The 17,870-nt window shown below is 40.6% G+C and overlaps 1 protein-coding gene across 1 annotated transcript in view; it reads right to left on the bottom strand.

The window, feature by feature from the left end:
* Positions 1-408: 408 nt before the first annotated feature.
* Positions 409-17,870, bottom strand: part of LOC144680957 (forkhead box protein O3-like) — a 95,032-nt gene continuing 77,570 nt past the window's right edge. The window contains exons 2-3 of the mRNA XM_078542538.1: positions 6,584-8,009; positions 409-3,082 (exon numbers count right to left, since the gene is read on the bottom strand). Of these exons, the coding sequence (XP_078398664.1) occupies positions 6,609-8,009 (1,401 nt within the window). The 3' untranslated portion in view covers positions 409-3,082; positions 6,584-6,608. The remainder of the gene's footprint in view (positions 3,083-6,583; positions 8,010-17,870) is intronic.

Here is a 17,870-nt window from a genome sequence, read left to right as displayed (position 1 = left end):
AATTTCACACCACTGGAAAAAAAAGAGAAGTAAGGTGGTCAAAATGTTTTTAAAATAATGCAGGTAAACAGTGTGAATGATCATTTTCACTGCTGTAATAAGGTGGCAGAGTCTCATAGGGAAAATGAAGTCAGAAGAACTTTTCACAATGTTACTAGAACATGAACAGCTTTAGCATAAGTGAATATTGAGAGACTATTTAAAATAAACTGCATTAAGTAACTGAAAAAGAACACAGGATATAGAGTACAGATAGGGAAAACGAAATAAAGGTAGATCAGCTCCAGTTGAACAGCTAGCATGCTAAAATGGTAACCCGCTGTACAATAATTCTCATGATCTACCATTTAGAATAATCTATGAACAGAATTTACATATGAAAATGAGTGCTATTAGGGACAAAGTTCATTTCAATATAGTGTTATCAAGCTTTATTTTACATGCGCACTCTTCTTCTAGAGCACAGATTAATGAAATACACAGGGCAATACATACCAATAATTTACGCAATAAAAAACCTGCAGTTCAAGAGAACCATCCTTTTCCTGTCAAAACTTACAAATTTAAAGTCGGGGTTGGGTGGGGGTTGGGGGGGAGAGAAGAGAAGGGAAGATAGTATATTCATCTGTCACATTGAGAAAATGTATATTGTGTAAGGTGGTTTCACGGACTTCATGCAACCCAAAGTATGCATTTCAAAAACAAAATAAAGCATATTCACAGCTCAGTTTCATCCAGTGCTAAACACCACAAATTCTGAATGATAGATGCGAGCTGAATTGAACTATGGACACACACAATTATGAAACATTGCATGGCCTGTTTCAGAAACTTGAACTGTGGCAGCTTCCTAGGCCTAGGAGATACATCAAACCAAATATATTTAGCAGAGAGGCAGGTGATAGGTGATGTCAGTCATGTTACAAAGCAGTAATTTGGCCACAAAATTTAGTTTTGCACCCAGTGCACAGTGAACTTTAGTAAACAGGGTATACCCAAGTTATGAGTTTTAAAAGGTCAGATTAGTGTCAAGTATAGTTAAAGTTAGTTTAATTTTGAAAAAGCTGAACAAGTGGAAGTATACTTATTTTGTACTGCTGCTAACTGGTTTGTCACTTCCAGATGTATAATTAAATCATAAAGACACTGGGTGAATGTGCATTTACTGTAGATCCCTGCAGTACCTTCTCTCTGCATCCTGAGATGTTAGCCTGAGACTTGCCAAACCTTCTGGCCTAGATGAGAACTAACACTTGGTGACAGATTCAGTTTTAGTAAGATTCCAAACATAGCAGTAACATGAGCAGTTTAATTGCTTTTCTACCATGCAGCTTTAAGAAAACTTATTTGTGCAGAATAGTCTCAGAATATTGGTTTGGAAGTCACTTAGATATGACAACTTTAGTGAAAATGGTAAACAAAAATGGCAGGAATGAATATACTACCTTAAACCTCATTTACATTTGATGAAAATAATTCAATTACCATAATTGATATGCTATTATTCTACAAATAGAATAGCAAATTGCATGATGAAAAGACAATAATCCATTTATACGAGACAGGTAAGTTATACAACAATATTCCATCATATTTTGTTTCACTGCTAGCTCTCCAGGGGCACTAATGTCAATGAGCGTGACTACCTGGAATTTCATGCAATGAACTGAGACAAACTAATTTACTTACTAAACAGTCATGCATAATGATTTGTCTCTGCCCATAATAAAATATAAATGTGCATTACCCTATTGTATAAAGAGGAAATCTTACACATTAGTTTGAAGAAATATGCATAAATTGGTGCAATCTGAGCTGGTCTGTATTTATATAGAAACTGTTCAAAAAGGTGATCAAGGGTACACACAATAAAACTTTCAATAAATGTACAAACGTCATACAGAAATGCAGTATGCAAAAACAATTTACTTAAGTGTAAATGTATCCACAGAAAATAGACCACATTAAAGTCGACCAATGAGGACTCTGTTCAGGAGGGAGGCAGTTTGCTATCTGGTGATATAATCTGTCCTTTTACCAGATCAATCTGTACTCAAAGAATGGATAAGAAAAAGGGATAAAAAAACTGTTTAAAAAAGACACACCCTAGAAAATTTTCTACAAATGATGATGGATGTGTATATGGGTAATATTTTCCAATCTTGTGAATACATTTAGATCTCAATTCATGCAAAGATTACTTCAGAAGAGAAAATTATTTTGGCTGTTTTCTCGAGACACAATAATTTGTAAACATATGAAAGTCTCTACTCTTTCTTCCAGCTACCTAACTCTCTCAAGACTTGTTCACAAGATTGGTCTGTAAAGCCAAGCAAAGTTTTACAGGCAGTATTATTCCCAAGTTAGATGTAATGTCGACACACTAATGCTTTTTACCGCCCTCTCCCACCACCACTAAACTGGGTACTTGACACTATTATAAAAGACCAAACAATGTTAGGCCATAAATTGTAACGGTTCATTCAAAGTCACACTTCAACTTCTGTTAATAAGCTCATGCAGTTTCAAATTACTTAAAATGCCAGTTAATCAATTGCATATTAGCAGATTAAAAAGGGTAAAAACCTTCATCTGTATAATAAGTCTTCTGGCATTCTGACGATGCCAATTTGTCTTGGTTCATTCTGTCAGTATATATGTTCATTTTCTCATCGATATTCATGCCTTTGATAGCACTGTCCATCAGTCCCATTCCATCAACACTTCAATGATAGCTATACAATGGAGGCCAAGGGCAGATGCCGATATCAGACATAAAATACCAAAACTTAAAATATGCACCTACCCGTACCAACCAACAATTTATACAGGGCTAAGATAATGGGACACAGGAAACTATACAGCTTAAACAATAGGATTTCACTTTTAAACAGTTCAGGGTTCATTTTAACTGCAGTTCGCATTCTTCTGGTTTATGTCTTTCATGTTGGTTGAGATGCAATTCCAAGAATTGACCCCACTGCAGGCAAAAAGTTAGATTTACAGCTGTCAAATAAACTTGCCATAATCCAATTCATATCATCTTGACAGCAGATTTGGCAAAAGTCTTCAGGTCACTAACCTATAGAAGGGGGAAAAAAGGAGAATGATAATAAAAGCTCTTAATTTCTTATCTTTCAGATTCTCCAAACATTCATAACCCACCTTCAGATAACACAGCCAATGCTCCCTGTGGGTTGTGCAACAACCCAAATGTCCCCAACACAGGCTGTGCACAGTTTGGCACCTATAAGTTACCAGGCAGAAAAATTTAAAAAGGATCATGCACATAAATCACCTGTGCACTCCAAATGCTGATGGCAATATACCAAGTAATTTATTTTAGAATGATCAGAGAACTTTCAGACAAGCAAGCTACTACAAACATCCAAAACTTTCTTCTAACTACTGTGAAGGAACCAGCGTTCTCCCTATTGAATAGAGAGAATTTAGATTTTGCTATCAATAGAAAGTAAATACTACACAAGCTTAACTACAAAATTAGTGTATGGCTTTATTTATATAGAATGCTTTGGTTACAGGCAAAATACCCTTTTTTGGAGTGCGCAGGCGATTTATGCGCATTGCCCTTTTAAATTTTTCTGCCCGGTAACTGAAAGGTGCCAAATTGTGCACCGCCTGCAAGGGGACACAAAACCTAGACAACATTCAGGCTTGACTGATAAGTGGCATTTAAGCCACACGTGCCAGGCAATAACCATCTCCAACAAGAGACAGTCAAACCATCTGCCCTTGTTCAAAAGCAGTGCCTTCACCGAATCTTCTACCAACATCCTGGGGGCCACCAGTGATGAGAAACCTAACTGGATCAGCCATATAAATATTGTGGCTACCAGAGCAGGTCACATGCCCAATTCACAGAAGTGATTTTTTTTTTTAAAAAGCACACACGAGAAAGCACATAAGGACCATAGTTAAAAGAGGGTCAGCCTGAAAATAACTTAAAAATTCAACGACTTATTTATTTTCACTGATCAGAGCTGGCGTCAGGAGGATAGCAGTGTTCCAGCAGCAGAGGGCTTCACTTTAGACTGCTGACTTAGACTTTGGACTGTTCATAAAACAAAAGTTGAGGAGTCACTGGGAAATTATATGGGGAACAAACAGGTACAAAATTGAATTTTCTTTTAGGAATTAAAGGATTCAAAGCCAAAAGCAGTTTAGTTCTTAATTTGTAAATTGAGAAGGCACACACTGAATCATTCATTGCATTTTCTCTTTCAGAAATCCAGCACATGAGAGTTTTGTCTTTATTATTAATACTTTTAGCAACAACTTTTAAAATATTTGGCTGCAAATACACAAACCAACAATTCCACTAGAAATTAATGTACACTTTAAGCTGGTCTTGTTTACACTGATCTTGAAACGTGGATTGTCAGTGGAGTCTCCAATGACACACATCATCAAAATAAAAGATGTCATGAGCCATTTATAGGAAGACATAGTTCTCTACATTTCTGTGGGACCTTTTCAGTTCTCTGGAGGCTGAAATCAGCAATTTGTCTTCCTATGATTGAGAGGGGAGATGCCAAGATCTACCTTCGAAAACATTCTTTGCAATTCAGTGTCTTAATTTTGATGAAAGATTGATTTTGTAAGTAAGACTCTAAATAATTTAGAAAATTTTAGAAACTTAAAGTGATATATTCTCAAAAATGAAATTTAATTCCCAACTTGTAACTTGAATAGATCAAATATTGGACATTATTTTCAACATGAAAATTTATGTCTTCTCTGCTGCATGACATTTTTCTATTAAGATCAGGTAAGCCGCTTCATTCTTGGGCACACATGTCAATAAAAGATCCACAAATTTATCCATTTTTTATTGCTACTCTGTGAATGTAGCAAGTCTTTATTCACCACCACCTGAGAATACTGCTGGGATGGAAGAAACTTTTAAAGCTTGATAACAGTGCTATATTTTGCATTTAAAAAGAATGACAGAACAAATAATCACAGACCCATTTGTTTAATTTCAATTCTGTGTAAAAAAATATAGTAAAGGATTATCTTACATGAAACGTACAAGCAAACAGGAGTCAACAAATTCTGAAGGAAAGATTCTCTCTAACTAACCTTCCTTATTTTTAAGGAACTATCAGGTAAATTGTAGGAAGTGTGGTATACCTAGGTGTCCAAAAGGCCATGCTCTTGTAAGTAATCAATTTATCAGTGAAACTAATGATGCAACCAGCAGGCCAAATTGGAAATTCTTCACAGCCCAATCAATCGGATAATGACAACAAAATCTCTTCTGGACAGTAAGGTAGCTTTCGGGGCATAGGGCAAGCGCTGCAAATCCTACAATTTAATACTGGAGGTCTCTCAAAGTGTCTAATAGTTTGCAATAACTAACAATCATTAACAAGTGGGAAAGGGAAGGGGAAAAAAAGAGATCCAAATCCAGGATCGAATCTCAACATACCAGCCCAGATTTTGTAGCATTAATGTCAGCATTCTGACATTAAAACCAAAAACTATCAGTATTTGCAGTCATTACTCCACTGAAACTATTAGCAACTTCTGGAGTCTGCACATGCACAGAATGGCATGTAAATCCAGAAGTTAATGACAGTGATTCTATCCTCCTCAAGGGTGCACTGCTGAGGACTCTCAGGGTTGCAATCAGTAAAAAATCTACACACTGACATAACCTTCCAATCTTGCCCTTTAGTTTCATTGTAACCTTGTTGAATGAAGCGTAAATGGCACACTAACTTCATAATTACTGGTAAAAACTAATAGTCCTGAAAGGTTATTATATTTATGAAATGTCAAGTTTCTCCATTATGATTGAAAAAAGCCTACATTTGTAAACTAAAAGAGTTTATCTTTATTTTAGCTTTTTGATAATCCATTTACTTCACTCACTGCAATTTTAAGGAATTCAGTGCGTTTAACTTCCCAGTTTGCTGTCTGTGAGAATAGTTCCAATTGATTTGACTGCTTACCCTGCTTGCTGACATCAATGCTGTTGCACGCTTCAAGATTCCCTTGACTTGGTACCAGGTTTAAACTGCCATCAGGAAAGGGGAAGTCCGCAGCACAAGAGATCGCTAGATCTTTGTGGGCAGTTTTCATAGGGATCAGTGGCAGGTGCTGTTGCTTCACTGTTGTCTGTGAAATATGGGCCAATGACTGATGTTTACAGACACCATACAAAGTTACCAACCAATGATGCCAGACTTAAGAGCCCTGCCCATCCATTACTGCCATAAGACTATTTTCCTAAACCACTGATGCCTCCCCCATCCAAACTTTGGGTCCTATCAGCCCTGCTTATTTCCCCTCAAAAAAATTCAAACTTCCAATCTGGCTTGGCCAGCTCTGCTCCCAAAAGATCTCTAGCCAATATTAAAATTAATAAGCTTCATTTAAATCTTCAGGCCTCATGTGGATTCGCTCTGCTGCTTTTTTTTTTTAAATTCACATTTGTTGTGCCATAAGCATAGCCTCCTGTTTACTGGTCTAGTACATTCATTAAAAACTCAGACACCAAAAGTCAGTATATACCCAAAATACGGATTTCCTAATACTGAAACTATACTTTACTGACCTGCTTCCACCATTGTAAGGCAATTTCAACCTGGAACCCAGCTCTGTGTTGATGTTTGTTTAGCACCAGTGAAGGTTCCCACATTCAGGTTCACAACATTCTGAGCAGATATGAGTGAATCAAAGTTAAAGTCTAACCCATCTGCATCCATGAGCTCATTGCGAATGATGGATTCCACATCACAGTCTAAACTTCCATTGAACATATCCAAGTCCAGATCACTGGGGAACTTGTCTTGACCCATAGCAGGAAGGATCATGCTACCAGGATATAAGGGAGGGCCAGAGAATGTATCGGACAATCCTATTTGCATAGATTGATTGGCAGATGATTGAAGCTGGTGCTTACTGGAGATTGTGTTAGAGTCTGTTGGTAAAGCTACATGATTCATGGAGTTTGACAAGGCACTATCACCACTAAGTGCGGAACTCTGAGGTGGAGACTGGCGATGTAACGGATTATGATTTGCCAGATTGGATTGGGCAGGAAAGGATGACATCATTGGATCATTATGAAGCATCAGGTTTCTATGTGAATTTTGTAAAGACACTGCAGAGCTTGCCTGAGACATCAGAGGATCTGTCTGAGTCATCATGACATCACTGTGACTTAGAGAATCAGAGGCAAGCAGATCTTGCAAAGTTTGGCTGCCAAAACGAGAAATAGAAGAAAAAGTAGCTTGCTTGTTTTCCTGAATGGTTTGCATGGGAGTCTGTCGCAAAGCATTCAAAGCAGGTGGTCCAAATATGGAATTGCTGAAACTGTTTGGGGAACCTAAACCAGAACTCTTTGAGCCATACGTAAAACTTGAGCTCCTTTGCATGAGGCCCCCAGGTGATGACTGCTGAGCAGGGGTTAAACTAATATTGTCCAGTAAATCATCCATCAGATGTTCTGTCAATCCATCATTCAGGTTCATGGTCCCAGCCATGTCAGTCAACCGAGGCAGTTCAACAGTACATGGTTTACTTGCAGTGGGGGAAACACTGGATGGACTAGAGTACAACATGGGAGACAGTGGAGCCGCATCATCATCTTGAACATTGTCAAGTTCAGGATTGGCTATTATAGGAGAAAGCCGGCCACTCAAGGTACTGGCATTTGAGTTTGTACGTGAACGAAAGTCTGTCCATACATCAAATTCATCGCTACTGCGGGATGTTGGGCTACCAGGCCATTTTGTGTGTTGCGATGGGCTTTCAGCATTAATTTCTTGTGCAGCTTGCAGAGCTGCCTTTTTTTTTGCTGCTCTTCCCCTACTTTTTGCATATTTGTTGCTATTGTCCATGGAAACAGCACGTCTTCGTGGAGACTTCCCACCTTTTCCACCATCTGGATTGATCATCCACCAAGAACTTTTGCCTGTACCTTCATTTTGTACCCTGATAAATCTGCTGTGCAGTGAAAGGTTGTGGCGGATTGAATTCTGAAAAGGGAAAATAAAAAAATATTACTTGCACACCACCAAGGCAGAAGTATGATGAAAAGATATATTTTTTAAAGAAAAGCTTACAACTGTATATTCTTGGTAAAAAGGAAATAGATTATGGATTAATTTATGCTAATTTAAATGAATGGTTTCTTTAGCACAAAGTATTATAATAATTAAGGGTTTATCTGGGAGAAAGTTTTGTACATTTAACATTACTTTTCTTAACATGTACCATTGCATTTTCTCTGTGCTTTCCAGGTGCCAGTGACGTATTATAAAATATATCACACAATCATGTGGCTTAAGATGGGATGGGGAAGAAAGTAACAAGGATTAAAAGAAGTGAAAGCTGAACAATAATGCTAAAGTTAGAAATTAACAAAAACTTGGTCAAAATATAAACTTTTGAGGCAAGTTTTTTAAAAAGTTAGAGGCAGTGTGGTTGGGGGTGGGAGTCCCAGGGCTACAGCAACTAAAGGTTTGACCAGGAACTGCAGTATTTGGTCTTTCAGAAGGCATTCGATTAGGTTCCACATGAGTGATTATGTAAAACGAGAATGCATGGAATTGCAAGTAACCTCGTGACAAAGGCATAGAGGCAGGGGACAAAGGGCTTTTTTCTTGGGCGGGATGTGCTAAGTGGCATACTTGAGAGATTTGTACTGGGGCTATAATTTTTCACCATATATTTTAATTATTTATATGCATTTAGAAGTAGAGCTGTATATCCACATCTGCAGATAACACAAAAGTTAGGAGCACATTAGATAATGTTGATGGGAGCAGGAAGTTCAAAAGGACAAACCGATCAAGTGTCAAAAACCATGGCAGGTGGAGGTCATGTAGAGGAGGTCTATTTTGGAATTAAGGAATATAAACAGAGATATTTCCTTAGTGGGGAATAATTAGGAGCAGAGATTTAAGTGATCATCTACACAAAAAGTTAATGCACGGGTACAAAAAAAGCAATTAAAAAACCTAACAGAATATTGTCCTTTATCGCAAGGAGGCTGAAATTCAATAGCTAGGAAGTGAGAGAGCACTGGTCAGGCCCCATTTGGAATATGCATCCAGTTGGGGATATTGAGCCATAGAAAAGAATCAGTACACTTTGGAAGGTATACAGTGCAGGTTTACAAGAACACCACTAGGGCTTAATCCATTAAATTACGAGGACAGGGTGCAAAAATTTGGTTTGAATTTTCTTATATTTTGATTGAAGGGTGAGTTGATCAGTGCATTTAAAATAACAGAAAGGATTCAATAGAGCATATATGCAGCTAAATTATTATGGTGGGGGGAGAACAGAAGATAGTTTAATCTTAAAATTACAACTATGTCATTTAAGAGTGAAATTAGGAAGCACTTTTTCACGGAAAGGGCAATAGAAATCTGGAATCCTCTCCTTTACAAGGTTGTGGTTGCTGGATCAGTTGAAATTTACAACCGATATTGCTAGATTTTTATTTGTAAGGGTATCAAAGGATCTGAAACTTGATTTGGGTGTCACTAGTTAGGCCAGAATTTATTGTCCATCCCTAATTGCCCTTGAGTGAGCTGCCTCTTGAACCGCTGTAGTTCATGTGGTATAGGCACACCCACAACTCTGTAGGGAGTTGCAGGGTTTTGACTGTGACATTGAAGGAACGGTGATATAATTCCAAGGATGGTGTGTGGCTTGGAGGGGAACTTGCAGGTGGGGGTATCTGCTGCCCTTGTCCTTCTACATGGTAGATTTAGAAGGTGCTGTTGAAGGAGCCTTGGTGAATGGCTGCAGTGCATCTTGTAGATGATACACACTGCATGTCAGTGGTCTTCGCAGGAGTGAATGTTGAAGGTGGTGGATGGGTTGCCAATCAAGCAGGCTGCTTTATCTTGGATGGTGTCAAGCTTCTTGAGTTTGTTGGAGCTGCACTCATCCAGGCAAGTGGAGTTTTCCAGCACACTCCTGACTTGTCCCTTGTAGATGGTGGGCAGGCTTTGGGGAATCAGCAGGTGAGTTACTCGCAGAATTCCCAGCCTCTGACCTGCTTTTGTAGCCACAGTATTCACATGGCTGGTCCAGTTCAACTTCTGGTCAATGGTAGCCACCACCTCCACCCCATTATGTTGATAGCGGGGGATTCAGCAATGGTGATGCCATTGAATGTCATAGGGAGATGGTCAGATTCTCTCTTGTTGGAGATGGTAATTGCTTGGCACTTAAGTGGCAAGTAACATTTGCACCACACATCAGCCCAAGCCTGAATGTTGCCCAGGTCTTGCTGCATATAGATACCGACTGCTTCAGTATCTGAGGAATTGCGAATGATGTTGAACATTGTGCAATCATCAGCAAACATCCTCACTTCTGACCTTCCCTCCATGATCAGGTCATTGATGAAGCAGCTGAAGATCGTTGGGCCTAGGACACTACCCAGAGGAACTCCTGCAGCGATGTCCTGGGAGTTCAGAGAAGGTTCACTAGACCAATACCTGGGTCGTCTTATAAGGAAAGATTAAACAGGCTAGGCTTGTATCTGCTGGAGGTTAGAAAAGAAAGAGGCAACTTGACTGAAATATACAAAGATCCTGAGGGGTCTTGCCAAGGTGAATGTGGACAGGATGTTTCCTCTTGTGGAAGAATCTAGAACTAGGGGTCACTTATTAAAAATAGGGGTCACCCATTTAAGACAGACGAGGAGCAATGTTTTCAGTGGGTTGAGTGGCTTTGGAACTTACTTCCACTGCCTTTTGAGGAAGAGGAGTCTTTGAATATTTTTAAGGCAGAGCTAGATAGATTCTTGATAAGCAAGGGTGTGAAAGGGGGTAGGTGGGAATGTGGAGTTGAGGTTACAATCAGATCAGCCATGATCTTATTAAAATGGTAGAGCTGGCTCGAGGGGCCAAGTGGCCTACTCCTGCGAATTCAGTATTTTCAGATGTGCACACTTGTTATTGTGGGCATGGGAAAAAATGGCTGCACAGAATTAACTTACTTATTTCTTCTTTAGACATTTCACATTAGACATTTGTATCCTCCTCTTTCTTGTCCAATATCCCCATTCCAACGTAAAAGCTTAGAAAAGTTTCAATTTACCAATTTTTCCTCATTTAATATTTTTAGAAAATTTAACCAGCACTCCAGAAAAAAACATTTCTCCCTATCTTTAAGCAGAGGAAGCATCTTGTATTACCCTGACAATGCAGCTTGACCTTGAAAGATCCAAACACATTCCAAAAGGTTAAAGGTGTTCTATCCCACTTTATTCTTCTTGTAGTAGCTCATTTGAAATCTGGTTTTACAAACATCCTCCATAAAGCCACCCCGTACCAACTCTTTTGCTTAGAGTTAGTGTGATAGTGACAAAACAGAGATGGGAGTCTCAGCTACATCCAATTGGTGCTTGGACTTCACAGGTCAAAATTGTCCAACACAAGCAAGCCTGAACCAAATGAGGAGATTGCACAAAGGGCAGCTGGCTCAGTGTTTGGAGAACTTCAGCATTTCTAAACCTCTCTGTGGGCTTGGATTCATTGAAGGAGAGCTTTCATAGAATAAAAATTACTGCACTGGAGGCTGCCTTTCAGCCTATTGAATCCTCCACCAAGCCCTTATTGGTACTGAGCTACTCTCCTGTAACTGATCCCTTGATCTCCTCTGACCACCAGCCCCTCATCTCACCCTTTTCCTCTTCCCACCTGGCCCCAGTCTCCCTTTTCCCTCACTGGTCTGATGTCAATCTCTCCCATCGCCCCAAGCCAAATCCCCCAAATCCCCATCTCCAGTCATCTATTCTGCTACCGCCCTATTTCCTGTCATCTAGCACTGCTCTATTTCTCTACCACTGTCATCCTCAGACACCTGGCAATTAGCCAATTTTGAGTTACGCAGCAAGGGTCTGAATGAACCGGAAGCTCTTCAGTGATAGCCAGTGGTAACATGGAGAAAAGGGGTAGTTGCTGTTATGGGAAATTTAAAACAAGATTTAAATTATACACTTTGGATTCACCTGGCATCGCAACTGAAGTGTGGCAAATCTCCAGCATTTTTTAAAAATTCATTCATGGGGTATGGGCTTTGCTGGCTGGGCCAGCATTTATTGCTGGGCCAGCTAGTTGCCCTTGAGAAGGTGGTGGTGAGCTGCCTTCTTGAACCGCTGCAGTCCATGTGGTATAGGTACAACCACAGTGCTGTTAGGAAGGGAGTTCCAGGATTTTGACCCAGCGACAGTGAAGGAACGGTGATATATTTCCAAGTCAGGATGGTGAGTGACTTGGAGGGGAACTTCCAGGTGGCGGTGTTCCCATCTATCTGCTGCCCTTGTCCTTCTGGGTGGTAGTGGTCATGGGTTCAGAAGGTGCTGTCTAAGGAGCCTTGGTGAATTCCTGCAGTGCATCTTGTAGATATTACACACTGCTGCTACTGTGCATCGGTGGTGGAGGGAGTGAATGTTTGTGCATCTGATGCCAATCAAGCAGGCTGCTTTGTCCTGGATGGTGTCCAGCTTCTTCATTGTTGTAGGAGCTGCACTCATCCAGGCAAGTGGGGAGTATTCCATCACACTCCTGACTTGTACCTTGTAGATGGTGGGCAGGCTTTGGGGAGTCAGGAGGCGAGTTGCTCGTCGCACAATTCTTAGCCTGAATGAAAGTATGAGGGAGAGTTTGACCATTGAGATCAAAAGGAAAACTCTGGATATAAAATTTTGGATTCTCATAACTAGAGCAACCAAACACAACTTCTACACTAGTCTCATCTACACAGAACCATTGCTGCTATTGGGCTTTCATTTTTTTTTTGCTGTAAAAATTACCCTGAAACAGACCTTAATGTGAAACCAATACTGCCAGAATAACCATGCAATGTTATAATAACAAGAGTGGGCCATTTAGCCTCTCAAGCCTATTCCACCATTCAAAAAGATCAAGACTGATCCACAACCTAACCCCAGATACCTGTCTTCTCCCATATTCCACAATACCCTAGATTCACATTTAAAATGAACAATTGGCTTAGCATCATTTTGCGTGAGAGCTGCAAACTTTTCCAATGCTTTTTTGAGTGAAAATATTTTCTAATTCCATTCCTAGAGTGTCTGGCCCTAATTTCCAATCTATGACCATAACTCTACAGTCCCTACCTATCAGTGAAAATAGGTGTTCTCTATCTACCCTATCCATTCCTCGTAATTTCTTGAAAACTTGATCAAATCCCCGCCCCCACCCCCAGCCTTCTATGTTTCAGGGGTTACACCCTAGTTTGTGTAATCTCTCCTCAATTGAATGCTTAGAGTCCAGGTAACATTCTTTTAAAGCTACGTTATCCTCCCTCCAAAGCCAGTATTGTCCTTCTCAAGGTGTGGAAGACAGGACTGCTCTCAGTATTCCAGGTCTAAGCAGGGTTTTGCATAGCTGAAGCATGACTTATACCCAGTGTATTCCAGTCATCTAGATATAAAGGCCAGCATCCCATTAGTCTTTTTGATCATTTTTGATAATGGTTCATGACATTTTAATGATCTATGTAGCTGGACCCCCAAGTCTCATTGGACTCCTACCATTCAAGCTCTTCACCATTTAGAAAACATCATGTTCTTTCCTTTTTAGGGCCAAAGTGAATACCTCACATTTGCCTACATTGCTACAGTTATGCCTCCTTTGCTTAATCTATCAATATCTTTGTAATTTTATATTTCCATCTACACTGCTTATGTTGCCACCTATCTTTGTGTCATAAACAAACTTGGATACATACTTTTCTATTTTTATCATCCACATTGTTCAGGAAGAGTGAATAGTTGAGGCCCCAAAGATCCTTGTGGAACACCACTAGTCACATCCTGCCAATTAGGGTACCTGCCCATTATCCCTACTCTTCATCTCTAGCCAATCATATTTCCAGCTATGTCAATGATTTGCCTTCAATTCCATGAGCTTCATTCAACTTTGGCCAACAGTCTTTTAAGAGGGACTTTATCTGAAACTTATGCTGCAGAATCACTTCAAGATGATTCCCGAGGATTTCAGTCCTTTTATTTTTCTAATATTGGATATATTTCTAAAAACAGAGGCAGAGAACTCTATGCACAAGGTTTGAAAAAATGAATACCCGAATAAATTTTGGAAGGCTATCAACAAACTCCATTACCAATCTGCATGGACAACTTAAGTATAGTGTGCCAAAGGTCAGGCACTACTTCCAGGGTTTTTGATGGTAACAAGCACTACAACACTTCTGCTTAGGTCAGCACTGCTGTTGGTGGTAACTATACCACAGTATAAAAGGAATATTACTACATGTGTGTATTATCAGGAGTTCAGACAAAACGCTATGTCAAATACACATTGTTAAACAGTAGTAGCCAACAGTCAACTATAAGACTAAGTTACAAAAAAAACAACTTTCCAAATTTCTATTGTCACTGGAAAGGTTCAAGCCTAAAATACGAAAAATAATTTTAACAGCTTATCTACATTTCCTTCATGCAGCCGTTGCCTTAGATCCCAACACTGACAAGTACCCTCACAAACACCACAGATGCACAAAGAAACACAGGTTTCATTCTTTGGCGGGGGGGGGAATTCGATTAGGACAGATATTGGGTATAGAGATCACGACGTGAGATTACTTTGCGCTTGGTCCCATTGAAGCAGGCAGCATGCAAACTGTGATGCCTGCTCACAAATTGATGGTAGCAAGCAGCCCAGAGCGAAATCCGCTGCTGATTGACTACACAGTCAACAGGGTGTGTGGTGAGCATGACGCAAACCTAGCCTGCACTTCTTAAAGGCAGCCCTCCCCTCTTCAAAGGGAGTTGAAATCCAGCTACAGCAGCTGCTGGAAAAGTGTCAGGAAAGCTTTGTTGGAAGGGGACAAGTAGTGAAGCACGAGAGCGTGCGCGCGAGAGAGCTCCCAGCTTCTCAGATACAGGGCCTTAGTGATGGAGGATCGCCTAGTTCCACCTCAGCATCACCTGACTTCTGCCGACTCAGTTCATCTGCTGCTAAAACCCTCATTCGTGCTTTTGTTATGATCTCTGAGACCAATAATTTTTTAAAAATTAAAAATCCCAGTTATTTAATGAAAGAATGAAGCCACAAGATTCCACAGTTTTAATAAAACAATTGTACCATACAAGAGTCAAAGAAAGCCAACACTAAATACTATCTTAGGTAACCCCTTATACTCCAAACCCAGAATCAACATAACTCATGTTTTACTTAACAGGCAAATTACGGCCCATTATAAACTACAAATTACACATTAAATGGCAGATATAATTAAGACAGGTCTTACAAAATGGCTCAGCAGTCCACTCAACATTTGTCATCAATCTCAGACACAAGTCCTTCAAAAATCTGCCTTCCTCACAAAGGATTTCAGCTCCTACTCTTCTGCGATTTCGCCTAATCCCCAGCCGACAGAAATACACAACCAGAGTTCCACGGACACTGCCTACACCAAAAACGGCATATGCCTGCAGAACCTCCTCAACTATGCTTATGACGGTCTGGATGGCGAAGATCCACCAATGTTATCTTCAAGTAACAGAAATAGCTGCAACAACCGTATGTTTGCCTGTACTGCACCATTGGAATCATCATCATCAATTGGCCTCTGATGGCTCTGTGCCCTTTTTAATGTTTCAACCAGTTCCAGACTCCCTAGAAGTGTTGGTTTCCAATCTCAGTTTCAGTCTTAGTTTTCTTAGGAACTGGAAGGGTCTGTTTCCCTTTTCAGTTTGGGTCTGTCTCAAAACATACAACCTTTGACACCACAGGTTCATCACAACCTCTAGACTTGACTATTTCAACACACTTCTGGCTGGTCTCCCACATCTACTCCCCATAAACCTGAAGTCATCGAAAACCTTTGCTGCCTGTCTTAACCCACACCAAGTCCTGTTCCCTAATCACCTCCTAAATTCGCTGATCTATGTTTGCTTCCAGTCAAGCAAAGTCTTGATTTTAAATTTCTCGTCCTAGTTTTCAAATCCCTCCATGGCTTCGCCCTTCCTTATCTCTAATCTCCTTCAGCCCCATAATCCTCCGAGATAAGTGCGCTCCTCCAATTTTTGTCTTTTGCGCATCCCCAATTTTAATTGCTCCATTAGTAGAGGTGCATTCATCTGCCTTGGCCCCAAGCTCATCCTACCTACGTCTCTTTGCCTCTCAACCTTGCCTTTTTCCTTTAAGACCCTCCTTAAAACCAAACTCTGACCAAAGATTTGGTCATCTAATCCAATAGTTCCTTATGTGGCTTGGTGTTACCTTGTTTTATAGTATTCCTGTGAAGAGTCTTGGAACATTGCAAGATACTGTATAAATAAGTAATTGTTGAAAGGAGGAGACACATCAAATTTTCACAAGGGGCTAGGAGGCCCCTCAAGGTGCACACTGCGAAGGGGATGTGAGCAGGTGACCAGGGAGGTCAATTCCCAGAGTCTGCCCCTCCTCTTTCCCCACCACCCCCTGGCCCCCCAGCCCGCCACGCACCGCCACCCCCTGGCCCCCCAGACCACCCCCCCCCCCCAAAGGACCTGGCTGCAAAGCCACAAAAAGTTCAAAAGCCTTCCTCAAATTACATCTCCAGCACACCACACCAACAACCTTTTATGTTGTTCAAGGCACCAAAGCCCCCCCACTCACCCATTACGTTTCAAAATTCATGCCCTTCATTTAGAGGCTTTGCCCACCCCCTCACATTTATCAATGCTGCCAGCCTCAACGAACTCTTCTGGGGAGAGAATTCAGAAATCTGGAGTGCAAAGGGCCTTGGGAATCCTAGTCCAGGATTCTCTTAAGGTTAACTTGCAGGTTGACGCGGTAGTTAGGAAGGCAAATGCAATGTTGGCATTTATTTCGAGAGGACTAGAATATAAAAGCAGGGATGTACTGCTGAGGTTTTATAAGGCTCTGGTCAGACCACATTTAGAATATTGTGAGCAATTTTGGGCCCCGTATCTCAGGAAGGATGTGCTGGCCCTGGAGAGGGTCCAGAGGAGGTTCACGAGAATGATCCCAGGAATGAAAGGCTTAACATATGAGGAACGTTTGAGGACTCTGGGTCTCTACTCGATGGAGTTTAGAAGGATGAGGGGAGATCTGATTGAAACTTACAGAATACTGAAAGGCCTGGATAGATTGGACATGGGGAACATGTTTCCATTAGGAGAGACTAGGACCCGAGGTCACAGGCTCAGGGTAAAGGGAAGACCTTTTAGAACAGAGATGAGGAGAAACTTCTTTAGCCAGAGAGTGGTGAATCTATGGAATTCGTTGCTACAGAAGGCTGTGGAGGCCAGGTCATTGAGTGTATTTAAGACCGAGATAGGTTCTTGATTGGTAAGGGGAATCAAAGGTTATGGGGAGAAGACGGCAGAATGGGGTTGAGAAACTTATCAGGCATGATTGAATGGCGGAGCAGACTCGATGGGCCGAATGGCCTAATTTCTGCTCCTATGTCTTATGGTCTCTTACAGAGTAGTATATACCTCCATCGTTATACTAAGAACTGGTTGAAGGCACTGGATACAACAAAGGCTATAGGCCTTGAAAACAACCTGGCTGTAGCACTGGAGATTTGTGCTCTAGAACTAGCTGAACCTCTAACCAAACTGTCCAGTACAGCTACACCAATATCCTGCCTACAAAAAGGACTAATCCAATCTGATCAATGATCACCCCAGTCAGCCAGCTTTCAATTATCTACCAAGAAATGGAAGGTATCATTGACAGTGCTATCAAGTTGCACTTACTCACCAATGCTTGGTCTGGTTTGGGTTCCACCAAGGCTACTTGGCTCCAGACCTCATCTCAACCAAATGTTAGGAAAGAGAGATAGTTTAAGTAAGTTGTATTTGTATTTGTGGG

This window comes from Cetorhinus maximus, chromosome 5 (genome assembly GCF_964194155.1).
Source record: "Cetorhinus maximus chromosome 5, sCetMax3.hap1.1, whole genome shotgun sequence".
Taxonomy (NCBI): Eukaryota; Metazoa; Chordata; class Chondrichthyes; order Lamniformes; family Cetorhinidae; genus Cetorhinus; species Cetorhinus maximus.
Note: the sequence above shows the minus strand (reverse complement) of the source record. Positions and strands in the feature narration are given on the sequence as shown.